This window comes from Astyanax mexicanus, chromosome 3 (genome assembly GCF_023375975.1).
Source record: "Astyanax mexicanus isolate ESR-SI-001 chromosome 3, AstMex3_surface, whole genome shotgun sequence".
Classification (NCBI taxonomy): Eukaryota; Metazoa; Chordata; class Actinopteri; order Characiformes; family Acestrorhamphidae; genus Astyanax; species Astyanax mexicanus.
This window is the reverse complement of record NC_064410.1, coordinates 29,163,140-29,182,935: the sequence shown is the minus strand read 5'-3', so window position 1 is coordinate 29,182,935 and position 19,796 is coordinate 29,163,140. Positions and strand designations below refer to the sequence as shown.

Sequence of the window (19,796 nt, the reverse complement as noted above, 5' to 3'; positions counted from 1 at the left end):
CCCTTAACTTTAAAATAAATCTTATTCTTAAGCCTTATCTTAACTAATAATTTCACTCATTTAGCTTTTAAATTAAAAGGTATTTTTGTAAAAACATCAAAACTTGTAAAGGACCACAAAAATGTCCCCACAAAATCAAAAAATGCTATCAAAAAATTGTTCCTGTTCCAAGTATTGCAAAACAAGCCCCCCAGACACACTCACAAACATAAACATACACCCACACACACATTTCTATATTTAGTAAGTCCTTATCCCTCTGTTGATGCTTTATAGGTGCTCATCTTTAACAAAGTATGCATGCAAATGTCAGTTAATGTCACTTTTTAATAACCACATGCTCAACAACAACTTTCTTTCCTTGAAGTGAAGCTAATGTAGTTAACAAGTGTAGCCAAGAAGTCTTTTTAGTCTGTGAATTTAAGCAGCATTGCAAGGTTATGGGAAGTTCTTGAGTGGAAAGTAAGTTTAAAGTGTTCACATTCGATTCATACAGATTGTCACATAAACTACATTTTTTCAACAAGACATTAGCAACATTTTATAAGTTGTATAAATAAATGCATATGATAAACACACACGCATGTTTCTCTTACTACAATTGTTAGGACCTTACTATACTTGTGAGAACCTTCAATTGACAATATTCACTGTAGCTACTAATAGTACACCTAAACCTAACCCTAAAACTGATCTTAACCCTAACCAAAGGTAAATCATTCCACTCACTCCACATCCAGTCCTCATCACACTGTTGTAGTTAACAAGTGTAGTGGGAGTTTTTAGCCACTAAATTTAAGCAGCATTGCAAGTTAATGGGAAGTTCTTGAGTGAAAAGTAAGTACAGGTCATTTTGAATTTTGGAGAAATTCTATTGATCCATTCATCAAGAAAGTTTGAAACAGTGTAAGGGATAGTTTGTGTACATTATGTAGTAAACTAATACTTTAATTCATACAGATTGTCACATAAACTATAACTATTCAACAATTTTTTATCAACATTTTATTAAAAGTGTGTAGATATATACACACTGTCAACACCAGGGGCGTCGCCTGGCCTGGGCTTCCGGGGCTTTAGCCCCGAATATTTTTCTAGCAGCCCCAAATCATTTCGCTCAGCTCAGCTGTATCATTAATGAGGAGACTGGCCGTGTGTGAATGGAACATCTCATAAATCCAATCACGGAGCCAGTTCAAGAATAAAGTTCCGCCTTTCAGTAGAAACAGCCAATCAGCTTGCTGGTTTTGCAGAGCGTGGTGGGCTATATAAATATTCACATTGGCTTCTGTTGTGGAGCCTGTTGTTTGGTAATTTGTTCTGTTGTCATAACAAGTCAGAAATGGTCTCTGACAAGTCTGTTAAACTCTGTACTTGTACTTTCACTATAGGGACAAAATCATTGGGACACATTCATTGCTTCTTCTGAAACCAACTGTATTAATCAATCAATCAATCAATCAATCAATCAATCATTCTTTAGTTTTACTTGGAAATTTTCATTTCATGCAGCAAAGCATTTACACAAATCAACTTTACAAGGGATTAAAAAAGAAATCGAAGAGTTTAACCAGGTTAGCTAAAGAATACAATGATTCATTATTGCTAATTAAATACAAACAAAACAATTAAAATTTAATCTGAAGGGGTTATATTTTTAATAAAATAAGAACAATGTAAATAATGAGAAAAAAGTTACTGTCTCTACTGTCCATGAAAAGCTACTACATTTTGGAACATTGCTGTTAAGATTGCATTCAGCAACAAAAGCATTATTGAGGTCATCTCAAAAGTACTGTTTAAAGCACCATAATTCCAGAGAAGCCAGTTTCATTGTTTCACAGCTCAGTGCTGGAGGGATTTATACACCTCTAGCCCATGCCTGTCTTGAGGGGGGTCATAAAATATAGAGTCCCCTTCAAAAGTATTGGAACAGTGAGGTCATTTATTTCGACTGTAGACTGAAGGTTTGATTTTAAGTGATGAAAATTAGTCCTGTTATTTACATCTGGATCTGATACAAAGTTCAGCACCTCCTGTCTAAACCCATACAGTTTTCTTGTGAGCAAAGGTATTGAAACATGTGACTGTCAGGTGTGTTTTGTTGCCCAGGTGAGTCCTGATACATTGATTATTTAAACAGTAAACAGCGCTGAATGTCGCCATTTAGTTTCAGATTTGGGTTTTGCCTGTGTGCAGACTGAGCATTTATAGTTTGAGTAGTAACCAATATGAAAATCAGAGAGCTGTATATAGGGGGGAAATAAGCAACCTTGAAGCAGAGAAAAGATGGAAAATCATGTAGAGCCATTGCACAAATATTTACCATAGCCAGTGCAACCGTTAGGAATGTCCTGGAAAAGAAAGTCATCACTGGTGTATTAAGTGATAGATGTCGAACAGGTAGACCCTGGAAAAGCACCACAGTTGATGTAAAGGAAGACCCAAAAACAACTGTTAGTGACATTAGCATCCACAGTCAGAGGGCAGGAGTAAAAAGTATTACAATCTATTATTTGCAGAAGACTTCATAAACAAAAATACAGAGGCTTCAGCCAAAGATAAAAAAAAACACTAATTAGCAATAAGAATAGGAAAGCCACTCTGGAATTGTTTTAATAAAGTACAGAGAAAAGCCTTTGGACTGATTATGATATTCTAAGACTAAGATTAACATTTACCAATGTGATGGAAAGGCTAAAGTTTGGGGGAAGAAAGGATCTGCTCATGATCCCAAACACAGTGGAGGTAGTGTCATGGCTTAAACTTGCACAGCTTCTTCTGGGATGGGTTTGTTAATCTTGATTTATTTAAAGTGAACTCAAAAGTCAACAAAAATATTTGTCTGGGAATTTAAAGAAAGATTTAACCAAAATGATTCTTTATCATGACCTAAAATTAAGTCTTTTACTTTTAATCTATTCTAAGTTTATTTTTTCCAATACATTTGTTTACAAGAAAAAACAGGTGAGTTTAGAGAAAAGAGTTTTATAAATTTTTGCATATGCCAAGGCTTAACAAAGACCTAAACCAGGACTTTCCTCACTTTTGTCTTGTTTTGTTTGTGGTGTTTATGTTACTGTCAGTTTACAGAGCGTGGGGGGGCTGTAGGTAAAGAAATTGTCTGTCTCTAAAAGCGTGCCTCTTTAAAACAATGCACCCTTGTACCTTCCCCCAATAGCACTGTTTGATGTTGACATCACCAGAGGGCAGACTCTTTAGGAGAACAGCAGGTAGTAATTTGGGATGGGTCTGTAAACGCCAATGTGTGTAGTACACTGAGTAGCAGCAACGCTAAGGGAACCGCATGCTTTCTAATGCACTGGAAATCTAAACGTCTAAAGAGTGTGAAGCTTCTACAATTATATTTATCCCTTTTCATCCCCCTTTTTTCCACACACTATATATATATATATATTTTCTCTTAAAAAAAAACATGCTCCATCAGTTGTTGTCTCCTACAGCTGCCCTTTTATGAATGCCAGTGACCAACTGAACAGCTGTAGAAGACTCTGGCATGCTTAATAGCTTAATAGCACGATTTGCCAGAACATTCCAAAAATCCCTCCAAAAGCATCCAAATTTCACCTACACCAGCACCCTCAAACCACTGAGGGCCGTATCCATTACGCCCACAGCAGCAGTAGAATTACTCTGCTCCATTTGTCGGAAGGTGATTACTTCTGCCACGTTTAGTGAGCACTGCCGAGATTCACGCAACACCGCTGCCAAACGGTCTTTAGGGGAACCCACACAGCTATTAAAGGAATCGTCTGTGAATTCCACTGAAGCTTGATGCTGCTACTGAAACATCCCACTTATCTGCATCAGTTAAACACAGTTATTTCTGGAGAAAGGGGGAAATGGTATGAGGTTACTTCAGAAGTCTAATTTAGCTGTGAATTCTCATTATGTCACAGAACACAGAGCCTTGTGCTTAAAGAAGAAACTGATGTCGTGACGTAGGCAGATGTAGAGGAATTCTCACTTTAGTACAGCTTCAGTACTTAGGAACACTGTTTTTTTTATTAATATTAGTCACTGGTAGGGGTGTGTCATTTCACATCATTCACAATAATATCATAATAGAAAATAATTACATTATTTTTAAGTTTTAAATATTATTTTTTATAACTGCTTACGGTTGTGTTTTTATATGCATGCACTAAATATTCTTTTGGTAGATAAACAAAGGTTTACAGATTTTATGGTTTCTACTGAATGTTTAAACTTGAAATTAATACAGTATTTATTTATGTTTTGCAAAATGATATTATTTTATTTTTATTTAATCTGATTCCTTTTTTCAGTTGGTATAAAAAAAGTTAAGATAAGATGTGCTGCTGAAAAATGCTAAAGTAAAACCATGTTTAGTAACAATTTAAATAATGAGATATTCTGAACTGAATCATTTCCCTTAGTTGTGATTTTTTTAAAATGTTTTTATAGTGTGTATAATATTTCATAACCCAGACTGACTAATCTACCTGACCGTACATCTTAGTTTTTTAAAACACTACAGTTAAGTCGCTTCTTGTATGTGTGTGTGTGTGTGTGTGTGTGTGTGTGTGTGTGTGTCTTATGGAATACACAACTGACCGATATCTGATGTTGTTTGTTAAATACTGGTGTGAAAGAACTGTTTTATAGTATAACAAATTTGTGTTCCTAAAGTTTTTGTGTATTAGTATTAGTGTTTAGTATGTTAGCCTCCAAACAGTGATAGCATTTCTGTTACAGTTTAATATATATTTTATATATTATGTAAAAATGTTCCAAACTGCTGACCTTAAATAAACTCTTTGTTAACATTCTGAGAACTCTCCTCAGTGCTTTCAGCTGGGCCATTAAGTGCAGTAATGCAGTGGGTAAAACAAAGACACGAAACTGGATTGGATTTAAATTAGCTGATACACATTACATTCAAATATGACTGGATTAGCCTTGATACCCAGTCACTTCAGATCAGATAGGAACATCCCATAGTGTTTACCAATTAGGATCCTATAACAGTCTTGCACTGCAAGTTAACTGTGTATCAACATATATGTTATACACTCATGATTAAGAGTGGTGGAAACTGCCCTAAAAAGACAAATATCAGTAAGTTTGCATGTTGTTTTATAATGCCATCTACTGGACATTATAGTTAAAGGCTTAAGAGTAAAGCAGAGGCCCTTAATATTTTTCCCTTTGTGACCCCTTTTTAGGATTTAAATTATTTTGCAAAAGCAACTGCCCCCAACTCACAAAAATTCTGATTGGCAGTACTGCTTTTTAAAATGAAGACAATAATAATTAAGGCCCAGTTTCCCAAAAGAATCTTAGTTCTTAACTGGTGAAGAGAGTGTTCAGTATGATGCTAGTTTGAGAGTGCTTTGTAAATTCAGCCTAGATAAATGTAGCTGCTTAAAGTAGTAGTTGGGCAAAAATAAGTTTAATAATTTTAATGGATTAGAAGCCTTTAAGGCTTTAAGCACGTCAAGTAATTTCTGTCATATTTACACTTTTTCTGTATTTTTTTTTTTTAGACATATTCTGGAATCTTCTCTGAAGTTTCTGGTGTTTCTGAACATTATTTTTACATTCCGACTTCTAATACTAATATCTATAAAGCACTTTTTCAACAAATCTGAATGTGCTTCCTCCTAATGTGCAGAAATTTACCATGGCTATCCTCTGGCTCTGTAAGGATGGGCTCAAGAAAATGGTTGTTGATGAAGTCCTACATTTTTAATGCTATGTTTTATTTAGTATAATGCTATGGTGTGATAATCACAATATAGCAACTAGTTAGAGTGTTTCTGGGGAGGTGTGTGCCAGGCTACACTGAGGCTCTGCGTCTACATGCAGGCGGTGCGTTGGCTATGCCGCAGGTTTTACGCAGACGTAGACCGCAGACGGTCACTCAGACGGTCACTCAGGTTTGTGGACGGTGGAGTGGGTGGATGCTGGTGTTTCAGGGTGCCTCCATGTCTATGTTACCTTCTGGCTCTCTGCCTTTAGTTAGGCTGTTTTATTCAGTTCTGCCGGAGTCATTTGCCACACTCTGATAATGTTTTAATATTCTCAGTTTTGCATAAATCCAGTCAAAACTAATTCCATCTCTCTGCTTTCCTCCGAGTTACTGACTGCCCACCTGTCTGACCCGATACCGATGTTGGACCCTCAGGCTCTCGCGTCTCCTGTCCGGCCAGACTGATGGAAGTTTCTGAAGTCAGCTCTTCTCCACCACCACCACAGATCAGCTGCTCATCGACCATCTTACTCTCCACTACAGATTACATCCAAGCCATTAGTGGCGCTATTACACTCCTGAGTACATAAAACCTATATGGATGTATAAAAGACTTTTTAAATTTTAATTTAAAAGCCGTTTGACCAGTGGTAGGATGGTCCCCCCTCAAATGTGAGTCTTGGTCCTCCCAAGGTTTCTTCCTCCTCCTGCAGCTCTGAGGGAGTTTTTCCTTGCCTCCGCGCTCACTGGGGGTTCTGTATTCTGTATATTCTATGTTTAATGTTTTGCCTGATTCTTTGTCCTGTAATCATGTTTCTGTAAAGCTGCTTTGTGCCAACACCTGTTGTAAAAAGCGCTATACAAATAAATTTGATTTGATTTGATTTGATTTGATTAATTGGGCTTAAATAGGGTGGCCAAACGTCCGTTTTTTCCTCGGACATGTCCGTATTTCACGTCCTGTCCCGGGCATCCCGGGTTTTTTTCAAAAAGTGAGAAAATGTCCTGGTTTTTAAATTACCTTCATTGGACCATTAAATTTACAGGCACTAGGGCACTGCGCACGGGGCTGCGTGTGACATAATCCCCGCCCCCCCACCCCCAGGTTTCCTAGTTTACCCAAATTAAAATATGGTCACCCTAGCTTAAACACTTTAGCTGCAGCTCTTTGTGTAACAGTTTTCTTAAACAATAGGCTTATGCTTCTTTCATGTTGTTCAATATCATCATTCTGAACAGATTTCACTTATTTAAACAGCTTGGAATTGAAGTTAAATTGAAGCTCAGTTTCTACTTACAAAAAAATGTTGGGTTTAATTCAGACTCAGGCTCGTAAAGACAGTTTTGGACAGAACATGCACAGGCTCGTTTAGGGTCAGGCTGAATTTTTTGGGCACAATCTAAGTTCTAGCGCATGCAGAAACCTGAATCACACTAAACATAAAAGTCAAGTAGATGGTAAATGACTCTGAATAAAGGCTGGAGGTGATTTTCTGCACAGTTTGCACTGAAAACACCCTCATTTAGCATCACAAAACCCCAAATATAAAGTATGCGGTATAATAGTATAACCTAAATGATTAAAATGTGGCTTTTACAAATCTTGTAGAACCTATACACAGCTTTGTGTTTTTCTTGCTCAGGAAGACCCAGTCCTGGGGCACCGAGTGGTCCAGCGCTCTAAAGCGCTGCCACTATGAGCGGAAGGTCGCAGGTTCGAATCCCTGCTCATGCAGCTTTGCCATTAAGCTGCCGGTGCTCAGAGGGAGCACAATTGGCCTCGCTCCCTCCGGGTGGGTAGATGGCACTCTCTCACCACATCACTCCTAAGGTGATGTCAGCAGCACAGGGCGTCAGTGAGCTGATGTATCAGAACCGAGCTGCTGCACTTTCCTCCGAGCACACTGGCTGCTTAGCAATGAAAGCTCGAAAAGAAGCGGTGGCTGACCTCACATGTATCAGAGGAGGCATGTGTTAGTCTTCACCCTCCTGGTGTGTTCGGGCATCACTAGTGATAGGGGGAGTCCTAATGAGTGGGCCGTGTAAATTGAGGAGAAAATGAGAAAGAAAAATTAGACTCAGTCCTGCATACAAACACTTTACAGTCAGCTGATCTTTCTGAGTTCATCAAATGTGAGAGAGTAGACAAGGAGGTAATATATTAAGCTATAGAGTACAGAGAACGATTTGTGGTCTTGTGATCCATGCATCTGTAATTGAAACTAAGTATTTTTGCTAGGAGAAACATTTTCTAAACGTTATAATTAACAATCCTAGAACAATCTCTTAAGTTTTCTGGATGTTAGAAACTTAGAAAGTTTTTTTTAACATTTGTTTCCGGTAAGTTTCATTTAAAATTTTGGAAATTTTACTTTTTAACGTTTCCACAATGTTAGAATTCATCTAGTAGGGAATGTTATGTGAGAAATGTTATAATAACATTGCTGGAACATAATTTATGTAATATTACAGACTATCCTTCCTGGAACCTTTTTAAAACATTGCAAAATGTTCTTATAACCGTTTCTGCTAGCTGGGTAGCAAAAACCTAACAAACACCTTGGATACCATAGCAATCACCTAGCAAAACCATGGCAACCATGTAGGAATACCAAAGCAAACACTTTGCAATCACCTTGCAACTTGATAGTGATCACTTAGCAATCCTATAGAGAGTGACCTACGTGAAAGTGGTAGTGATCACTTATGTGTTTCTTTCAGACATTTTTTGAGCTGTTGGTTTTGTTAGGTAAATAAATCTCTCATTGTGTAAAACAGATCAGCAATAGAAAATATATAAATAGTTTTTTATAAGCTGTACAGTACAGACATTCTTGTTTAAACAAGTAATCTTCAGAACTAATGGCAAAACTAAAACTGAAAAACAGACTGTGGTCAGAGAAAGATCTGTGGTCTTTTCCATGCATCTCTGTAGAAAGGTTGTGCGCATGAATGCTTCCTCCATCTTTCCCACTAGCTGATCAAAGGCCTACTGATCTGTTGAAGTGATAATAAAGCGATAAACGCATGCAGTCAACTGCTGAAATGACACGTCTTTTTCTTTCATGCACGAAAAGCATAGGTCACGGTGTGTGATGAGTAATACAAGAACAGTGTGCATAAACAACAAGCAATTATTGTGAGAGCTTGTTAAACTATTGGAGCTATGACTGATTAATTTGTAAGGTAGGTTTACAAAATATTTTTTTATAAATTAATTTAAAAAATTATATTCATTATTTTTCTTTTTTTTTTTACCCATTTACAATTTCCACCCATTAGACGATGCTACTACAGCTGGGAGGTTAAAGGTAATTATGTTCTTCCTCTGAGTCACATGAAGTGAGCCTCTGCATCCTTTCTAACTGCTGTTATTATAACATCACAGAACAGCTGATTCCACTTAAAGCAGAACACAAACAGACAATTCTTACAGTAGATGCCTGAACTGCTAACTTATCCAATGAAAATTCAAGAAAAAGGTCAGATGTACTTTCTGGGACTCCCAGCCAGATGGCTCTGGCATCATCAGGGGTCAAACCAGTGATTTCCTCACTTAGGTCTCTGAAGCCACTTTGGGAACTGAATTTTTCGTTAAAATTTTCTTCACATTCTGACTGATATATAAAATATGTTTTAAAGTGATCTACGCACTACAAATTAATTAGAAGATGAATCTTGACATTTGCTTTTGTTTGTTGATGATTATTTGATAAGTTTGCCTTGACACTAATCTTAAACTTTTATTATGGTGGAACATTGCAAAGCTATATTCTAATCTGATGTATATTCTAATTCTTCCTCTGCCAGATTTTTGTTAGATAACAGGTCACACACGTTTTTATGAGATTGTGCAAGGTGGGCTTGTAAACAGATTTTGAATAGGTGCACCAGCTGTCTAATTTATATTATCAGAAGCTGATATGTATAATTATGATGTCATTATGAAGTAGGGGCAGGGAGTGTGTTGAACTGTTTTTGTGAGGGGTTGCTTGAAGATGGGCTCAAACTTCATTAGTGTTGCATAAACCACTTACCACTGCACCAGTGACAAGAAGGCAACAGCTGGAATTACACCCCCTAAAGCAATATGGGGAAAAAGGTGGGAAAATCAAATATAAGAAATGCCACATGGCATTGCTCTAACAAAGAAAAAACAAACCCATTGCAAATGGGAACCTATTTTTTTTCTCTTGTTTTCTTTTAAGATCTTTTTTGTCAGCCTTTGCTTTCCTTTGAGACCTTTTTTTTAAGATTCAATATTTTTATTGTCACATACCAGAGTACAGGTGTACATGTGAGAGAAGAACTTGTGTGCAGGTTCCCAAAAGTTTACAGTATACACAATATAAACAATACACACAACAACTTACATTATAGACATAGTGACATATGGTATTGCACAGAAATACATTACATATGGCTGAACATATAAACATATACAGTGCTATATACTGTAGATGTTCTGATATCTAGAGTGCGTGTGTGGAAGTGAGGAAACAGAGTAACTATGAGTAAAGTGCAGGTACAGAATGAGTTGTGTGGGAAGTACAGGGTGCAGAATGTTGTATGTGGGATAAGTATTTAGGCTTTCTTTTGAGATCTCTTCTTTCTTCTTTTCATTGTATTGTCTTGTCATGTCAATACCCTCTGTTAACAGTCACCTCCTCTACAAAGCTGTGATAAGAGTGTGCTGCTTGACATGGCCTTATATACCAGTGCCAACAGGTGTGCCTGTTCTTTTTTTTTTTTCGGTTCATCGTTTGGAACTCTGGGATTTGGAGTTCCCTTGGGTGCATTTTTGTCTTTGCCCTCTGCTGGCAGCTGGCAAACAGGCCGACCCCTTACACAAGCTTTACTCGTTTTGTTCTTTTTTTCCCAAAGGATCAAAAGTAGACAAAATGTCTGCTTGACTCATACAGCTTCAGACATACTATTTCAGGACAGCCTACAGTCGTTTTGACCCACATTCATTATTTTGTCATTTTCTTTTCATGCTCCATTACTCTCATTCACTCACTATTCATTGTTGCTTTTACCAAATCCCAATCTCCTGTTTGTCTGACAGATGCAAAACTGTTTAGCCATATTAAACAGCAATTATCTGTTTTTTTATTCATGTCTATATTCCAAATCAGTTCTTCAAACATTCTGTGTTTCTTCAGAAAATGCACTTATCAAGTTATTATTATCATTATTTGAAATGCAATATGAATCCTCTCTTCTTTTTGCTTGTATACTTTTTTTTATTATTATTACCTCATATATTGTTCCTCAGTTTTCTAGAGACAGCATCAATGGTTCTGGGATGTGTGCTAGTATTCATATTTGTTGGTACTGTAGCAAATTGTAGGATTTTTTTTCTATGGGAATAAATAGTGTACAAAAATGTTGTCACCCTTCAAATGTTATGATAATACAAAAATAAACCTATCAAATTTGTGTTTGGTCGATTTTGTACTTCTTTGTTGTAAAAATGCTTCTTGCCAATGAATATTATACCGTTAGAAAGCCTGTTAATTTCTCTTTTAAATATTTCTGTGGAATAAGCAGTTGTGATGAGCATGTTTATTCTTAGAATGTTTAATCTGATAAGTTTCCTGGATTTTCTTAAAACGTTTTTAATATTCTGATAATGTTGCTGCGGCATCATTTTTTAAAAATGCTTTCATTTTTAGTTTTGAGAACGTAACCATGTTAAAATGTTTCCATAAAGTTAATATTTATCATAATTTTGTCATGCTATTCATTATCATATCACATGTTTTTAGAACGTTCCTGGAACATTATTACTGTAATGTTACAGGCTAAGCTTCCTGAAACCTTTACAAAACATTGCTGAACATTGCTGGGTAGCAACCACCTAGTAACACAATAGAAACCATCTATAGGAATACCAAAGCTTTACAGCCACCCTGCAACTTGTCAGTAACCACTTAGTAACCCCACAGAAGGGACCTACATGAAAGTGGTGGTGATCACTTATGTGTTTTCAGGAATTTTCTAAAATGTTAATTTTGTTAGGTAAATAAATCCTAAGTCCTAAGCTCTATCTGTGTAAAACATATCAACAAAAGAAAATAAATAAAACTCAGTATTTTATGGTAAAACAATTGCTATTTATTTTTATAGAATGCATCGTATAAAAAATTAAACATATAAAAAGTATAAATAAAATGTACATATTTAAACATAATGCACAAATGTACATCATAACAATACATAACTGTACAGTCATCCACATAAGTGGCTTCTATACAATTTCTTGCTTAGGGAAAGTAATCCTACTACATAACTGCAACCTATAAAAACATTTAACTACAAGTTTAAGTTAATTAATAAGTAATAAGACGATAGAAACGTAACATAATAATTTCATTTAACAATTTTACAAAAATCAACAATGCAGACAATGCAGACAATCAGTGCATTGTCTGCAATAAGGTCCACATGAACATTAACACTAAGGCTGATAAACGGTTTCCTACACTTCCTCAGGTCTGTATGATCTGAGTAATGCCACTATTAAGTCAGAGTAAGATAAAGTGATGAACACGGCTCAGTGGATTATTAAAAAAAATAGAATTTGAATAGAAAAGCACATGATGCAGCACCAACAGCCAAATATCTCTTCAATACAAACTCCTTGACCTTAAACAAATACTTTTGATTCTGTGACCTGAGGTTACATTGTTGTTTTTGTGACCACATTGTGATTTTATTGGTTGATTTTATGCTTTTTTATGTTTTTTGTTTGAAGTTATCTTTTTCTACATTGTACAATAATAAAATAAATGAGAAAACAATAATAATGGAAATAAAATATATTAGTTAAAAATGACTTACTATAGCTAAATTAACAGCCTTACTTACTGCCATTGTAAGTATGAATTTAATAGAAAGAAACCTTAAAATACCTGATTACACTGGACAGTACAACAAATAAAATAACTAAATATCAGATAAATACCAAGTAAAAACAAGTGAAATAAATAATAGTTAACTATTTAACTTTGGTCAATATTCCTCATTTTACACTCCAAGGCTTGTTACTACAGGGACTGCATTCAAACATGTGCAAACTGCTAAGTGTGTAATTACACTTTCAGCCACTTTCAGGCTTGTATGAGTCAAGATAAAGGATTAAAACTAATCTCTATCTTTGTCTTCATTATTCTTGCTACCACAGATAAAAAGGTCTGCATTTAAGAAACACCCTGAAATGTACACATTTATTTATTCACTATATGTATAAAAATACTTCCTATTTGTAAACAGCATTCACTTTAATAAATAGTCCAAAATATTCCAAAATAAATAAATAAGTTAAAACATCAATAAATTAATGATCAATAAAATAACTGAACTCTTTCAGTTAATTAAAATGGTTTGGTCCAGTACATGATGGACCGATGGAAATCCTAAATTATACCATGGCAACACTTTTTTAAGGCAAACAGGAATCATTTGCCATGTTGCCATCTTCTTTTTGTACAGCACTGAGACAGGGTGAGAGGTTAGGTGTGATTCCATCAACTATTGCCTTTGTGTTTGTTTTGCCTGGAGCTTGAGAACTCGAAGAGCTCTGAGATACCAGTCACAGAACAGCAGTAGTCTTCTGTGCACTACTGCAGACGTCTGGAACATGTCCCAGGCAGAGCTGGGAGGTGGCAGGTTAAGAGTGGTGTTTGGAAGAGGCAGCTCTGGCATCTAAAACATAGGAAGCAGGTACATATTAAATCAAAGGCACACTTGATTATTTGCACAGTGTGGTAGAGTCACACATGCTTTGTTAACAGTGAAGTTAAAATAAAATATAATTTAAACAATTAAGAAACTGTAAAGACATGATTTTGAGTAGATTACTCTTACATTAATCAATTAATTATATCTTACATAAAGCTCTAACTGCCAAAAGTTTCAAAGCAAAATTTAAAAGTTTAGGCTGAATTAAGGGTGATTGGCACAGTTTATTCTATTATATTCTATTATTCAATTATAGAATAAAATAGCCAACCAAATGATCTATTTCTGTAACACTTAAGTCATTTTTACCTTTTACCTTTCTGCAGGAAAATAAACCTTTTACAGCTTAACTGGGTCATATTTTAGGGATCTATAAGTGAGCCGTCAACCATGCACCGTGCAGCTTGATTTAGGGCCAGTGTCAGTGGGTGTTTGGTATTGTAAGGACACAAAAAATATGCCTTGTCTTTGGCGTATTGGTATTTTAACAGCGCAGTGCTTCTGCGCTTCTCAGCAGAGGACACTGACCTGCAGGATTAGGTCGTTTATGTGAACAGCAATGTAATTTTTTTCTGTATTCTGTTTATTCTTAATGTAAATGTTGGGTTTGTGTACTGCAGCATGTTCTCTGTCTGAATTAAACTCTCTGCCTATCTGGTCCCCACATAAAATCAATATTCTCACTGGTTCTGTCCCTGGGTTTGTTTTATTTATTATAAATTATAGTGCAGCTGCCTATACTTTAGACTTAACTTTTAAATCTTACCTGTTTGTGAAGCAGGTTGTTGATATTCTGGATTTGATGATCAATTTCTTTGGATTTATGTGTCTCCAAACCTGCCTGGTCCTCCCAGTGTAGCAGCCAGTCAAAGTGCAACTTGAACGAATGGAGGCCTGATGAAAGCTGTGTCAGTGTAGTATTCATCTATGGAGATAAATAAAAAATATATTGAGTAAAAAATTGCCTATGCAAAATACAAAACATATTGTAAATGCAAGTAAGATAACCGTGGAACAGACTGATTTATTACTCAGGACAGGTCTCACCTCTACTGTTGCTAAGTCTTGAGGCCTGAAGTGTATAATAGGCAGGGAATGCAGTTTATGCTCAAATGGCAGATGAGTGTCAAGGTTGCTCTGATGAAAAAAACAACAGATACTTAGTTAATTTTTAAAACAAATGTGACAAAGCCAGCCTGTCATTTAGAATGTCATTATTTCAATAAAACTGAACAGATTTTATTAATCAGTTAAATGTAATTAAATGTACATAAGGCTGTGAAGAGGTTCAAAGCAATATTATAAAGTTAGCGGTGAATTAAGGGTGATTGGGACAGTTTTTCTAGCCATTAATAGAACAAAATAGCCAAAAAAAGATCTATTTCCGTAATACTGAAGATGTTTTTTCTTCTCTTTATACAAGAAAATAAACCTTGTAAAGCCTTATATTTATTTTTTACTAAACATACTGACTATATATTTTATATGCTACTATCAAAAATCTAGAATCATTTGTTCTTTTTTTGTTCTTAAATAAACAAATATACAATACAAGAAGGCATTTAGATACTAGAAGATTTCAGTGCATAAGGAAAAGTAGGAACAACAAAAAACCTTTTTATAATGATAAATATTAGTGTAATTTTTAGGCACTTCTTAGGTAAACCCAAGTATGTTGCCTTTTATAACCACCCTTCATTATTTGACTAAAACCTTCTAAATATGATATTTTTTAGATGTTTATTCATTGCAGTTTAACAATAATAAATCTGTATTTTTTTAACTATACAGTTCCAGTCAAAACCTCCTCATTCAATGTTTTTTTTCTTTATTTCTTTATTTAATTTATTTTAAACATTGTAGAGAAAAAAAAACACTAAAGGTACACATGAAATTATGTAGTAAAGAGTAAAAAAGTGTTTGTCCTCGACAATCCCCTGATCTAAACCCAACTGAGATGGGTGACTTGGAATGTTTTTGAATGTATTTTTCAGCACCTCCAGGAAATCCAACTTTAGGACACTGAGAAAACTGTTCTAGGTGACTTTACCTCATAAAGACACTGAGATTAAAATATCCAGAGCATTTTTTGTTTGCGTATAGCTTTAATATAGTATTCAATCATAAAAAGATTTACAATATAAAAAAAATCATAATAAGAAAGAAAACAGTGAATGAGAAGGAGTGTGACCAAACTTGTGACTGAATGGTACTGTATATTTTTCCTAAGTATGTGAAACTTTGCACTTATACAGAATCACTATGTTAAAAACTAACTAAATAGATTTATCTGCCTGAAAAAAAACTGGAAATCTGGAACCTGACCATTTGAAGATTCTAAGCAGAAAAAAAATACTTGTAAAACATGTTTAAAGTGTTGTTTCTTCAGTGCAGAAAACAAGTTAAGCATCTAAATGGGTATTTTTTGTGTGATGTCATGGATATAAATAGATCTGATGTCTTTTTCAAGGAATACTTGGGGGAAAAAAACACATTTTAAGGGTGTGTGCTATTATGTTATTACAAATCCAGTGGAAAGTCCCTATAATGAAAGAGATTACATGTGGTCCAGAGAAGCCACATTACACTTACCAGCACTCCCTGCACTAGAGTCAGCAGCCGGTGCATCTGTTGAAGCAGCCTTGTCAGACCATCTTTGTGCGTCGGGGCGGGACGAGACATCGATAAGAGAGGAAGCTCCACCAGTAGCAGCAAAAAGAGCAGGAAGGAGGTGGACCTGGGCAGCACTGTCACTGTCAGCAAAACAGAAAAGGGGGATTTTGTCTTTTTCGGAAAGTCCAAAGTTATGTTTCTGTCACCTCAACAGTTGCCTGGGAGCGAGCTTCTCTGAGTCAGCACCTTCTGAACAAGTGTTCCAGTGTGTCTGAGCAGCTGCTTCACTCCCTTCAATACGATCTAAGAAGACAATGTTATGCAGACGGAGTTGCATGTGTCATCGCTGACACATTGACCTAGACACTTTCATCTCTAAGAGATTCTCACATCTAAGAGAAAATGCGTTGTTTACCTGGCTAAAAAGCATATATTTCCACCAAAATATGTTGCCATGAAGCAAAATATATTTATCAATCAATCAACTCCGTATATTTTCACTCAGTAATAAACTGAGGGTAACCCACATTATCAATGCAGCAGAGTATTTACATCTTAAAGGGACTGAAAAAAAATATTTAAACAGGAGCATTAAAAAAAACAAGCCCTTGTAGGTACTAGATTTTGTAGACTGAGAAGAAGGTAACCCAGCAGTGACCTGATTATGAGATATACTCTTCTGAAAATAGGAAGTGACTCAGGGCTTTTTGGATCGTCCTCCCAATCTGCGTGACATCACTGTTAAATGAACTGTAACTGAGTGATGAAATCGCATCACAATGGCAAACACATATCCAGAAGGAAATGGCTATTATTCAAAACCCTGTTAGAAAATCCAGAACTGCCTCATGCCTCATGCCTCATGCCGGTTATTGCAGGTCATTTTCTCTTTGGCTTTGGCTAGCTGCCTCTCGCTGCCCCACACAGAGTTTAGAACTTAGGAAAATCCACTGTTTCAAAATAGTGTAATTTGTAATAATCTTGTACTGAAGTGTTTCCAGTTCTGTAAAGAACCATGAGGAGTTTATCTGAATTTCAATCAATCCAATGTATTTTTCACTTGGTAATACATTGAGGGTTGCCTTCATTTTTAATGCAGCGTTTAGTGCAGCATTTACAACTTAAAAGGACTTAAAATATATATATTTACATTCAAATTAAAATTAAGTATTTAATCAGGTTAAGCTAAAAAAAGGAGCTTCTTAAACACAAACAATAAAAATTAAATGCCAAGAGCAATTGAAAAAACAAGCAAACAATACAAGATTCAATTAAGAAGAACTAAAATAATTCAGAATAAAAGGATACATGGGCAAGCTAACATGTTAAGCAATAAAATAAAGAGATATATAAAGAGACCACAACATGAGGAAACTGGTAGCACTAAGTGGAAGATCTGATGATCTTGATAAATCCTAGTCTGTGATACTTCCTGTAGCTTTTTTCACACAAACCACGTCCATCCAATTCACTAGAAATAAACATCAGCGATTTCCAGTGATAGTGCTTTCTTAACTCTCCCTACACACTTCTGAGTAACTACTGCCACCATACACACACAAGGCCACATTCTCTGTAGTCTGCACCTCAACCATAACAGCAGTAATGGCACCAACTGAACCAAATGATCTCAACTGAACCAAACAAAGCTTCAGTTCACACCACGCCACAATAAATCTGCCCATATCTGATGGTCTCGTATTTTTGTCTCTTTTATGTCTGGTAAAAAAAAATAGGCTAATGAAAAACAATGAGAAGTTCTTAGTCAAGATCTGATCAATTTAACAGAAAGGTTCTTCAAAATTTTCAACAAGAAGCCCACACAAAAATCTCACTGCAAAATTTGTCTCACAGATAAATAGTAATATCTGGTTGAATACAAACAACAGAAAACAGCAACTAAATAAAAAAAACTGTTAAAAAATGTAATCCCAAAAAAAAAAAAATAATAATAATACAAAAGCTCTCTAAAATCAATTTTAAAACTAGGCATTTTAAAATTAGACACTGCATCACACACACACAAAAAAAAAAAAAAATATATATATATATATATATATATATATATATATATTTTTTTTTTACTTAGCATCTTATAATCTCAGACCAGCCTACAATCCCCCCTCCTCCCAACTATCTAATTCACTATCTATTTATCTATCTAACACCTGCTGTATACGCTTACATTTCAATTTACATTCCCATGTTCTAATCAAAACTACTTTACAGAGGATACAAAACACTTACATTTCATGGCTATCCCAAACACTCAAGTAGTAAACAGACACAGTGAGAAGCAACGTTATCACTCAACTAAATGTTTAGACTACTGTAAGAGTTCCCATTTATAGTATGGCAATGACACACACTCTCTCTCTCACTCACTCTCTGACTCATTCTCCTCATTCAGAAAAAAGTACGCCCACACACATCCCCCCCCCCCCCCCCAACAAGCCCCCAGAAACAAACTCAAAACTATTATCTTTTTCTAAAGAACTAAAGAACTCATCACTTTTCCATTTTTGCACTTGGCTCAACATCAGCTAATGTTCTATTTTTGCCCTTTTTTTTCTTCCTTTCTTTTTTTTTGTTGCCCTGCTACTCTGTCTCACTCAGCTCTGTGTCACCTTCAGATCATTGGCTGAGAAACAGGAGAATTCCACCTCTGCTGTGTCTTCAGCATCAAAGCAGGGTTTTGGAGTAAACTGGACAGACAGTGGATTAGTAAAATCACTTTCTACTGGTATCATGTTTATTATGTTAAAACATGATGATGTGCTTACCTATTGCATCATTCAGCATATATTGCATTCACATAGTGTATACGAGAAAGCGGTACCACTTTAAAATATGGCTACATTATAAAGAGTGTATAAATGTCTTAAAAAATGTGTTTATTATTGATTTTGTTAATGAGATTGTGAATATGAAAAAAATATATATAATTAATGAGAAGTTACAACACAATAAGCAGTGCTGACCTTCAAATAAAAAAAGAGGTGTAGGCTTAGACAGGCCCACGGGCTAATATTCATGTTAACACACATTGTTAGGAAGTAGGAATGTAATTGGCCATGTTTTACGTACACTAATAGATTTATAAGAAATATAAGTATAAATTAATCACATTTTTTACGTACTTTTTTATGTTTGCAACCTTATTATTAACCATTAATACACTGCCTTTAAAACCATTTATAAATCCTTTATGAAGGAGCATTTATTTTAAAGTTGTACCTAAATCCACACTGTTAATGTTAAATGAACTCTGTAAGTGTTAAATTTCAACAAGCTATGTCTTAATTTAACAGTAAAAGCACTGATTTAGCACTGATATCAACTACTTATTTTCTTTACTATTGTAAGTTGCATTATTTTAACAGACTTTATGAATGAAAAAAATATAAATCTAACACATTTTCTTTTTTTATGTAAAAAGTATTCAAAATTTTAAAAAGGTAAATAATATAACAAAACTATAACGTATTTCTTCCTAAATAGATAAATAATTGATCTGTTTCCTTAAATGTTTTATAAAATTAGTTTATTATTGATTTTGTTAGTGAGGTTGTGAATATATATAATTAATAAAATATATATAATTGATGAGAAGTTGCAACACAATAAGCAGTGCTGAGACAGACCCACAGGCTAATATTCATGTTCACACTATTGCTATTTTACCTGTATGTGGTGGAGT

The 19,796-nt window shown here is 35.2% G+C and overlaps 1 protein-coding gene across 1 annotated transcript; it reads right to left on the bottom strand.

The window, feature by feature from the left end:
* Positions 1-12,014: 12,014 nt before the first annotated feature.
* il11b (interleukin 11b) lies at positions 12,015-18,392 on the bottom strand. Its single transcript, XM_022683445.2, has 5 exons — positions 18,344-18,392; positions 16,076-16,236; positions 14,531-14,620; positions 14,250-14,408; positions 12,015-13,447 (listed from the first exon to the last, which is right to left on the bottom strand). Exons 1-5 carry the CDS (start codon positions 18,348-18,350, stop codon positions 13,274-13,276), a joined length of 591 nt encoding a protein of 196 aa, XP_022539166.2. The 5' UTR covers positions 18,351-18,392; the 3' UTR covers positions 12,015-13,273.
* Between the last annotated feature and the right edge of the window lie 1,404 nt (positions 18,393-19,796).

What these genes read in the sequence shown, in the direction of transcription:
- il11b (XM_022683445.2), bottom strand. An exon ending in CTCTAGTGCAGGGAGTGCTG is followed by an intron (nt 14,621 to 16,075) that starts GTAAGTGTAATG and finishes TTTTTTCATCAG; the next exon opens with AGCAACCTTGACACTCATCT. An exon ending in AAGACTTAGCAACAGTAGAG is followed by an intron (nt 14,409 to 14,530) that starts GTGAGACCTGTC and finishes TTATCTCCATAG; the next exon opens with ATGAATACTACACTGACACA.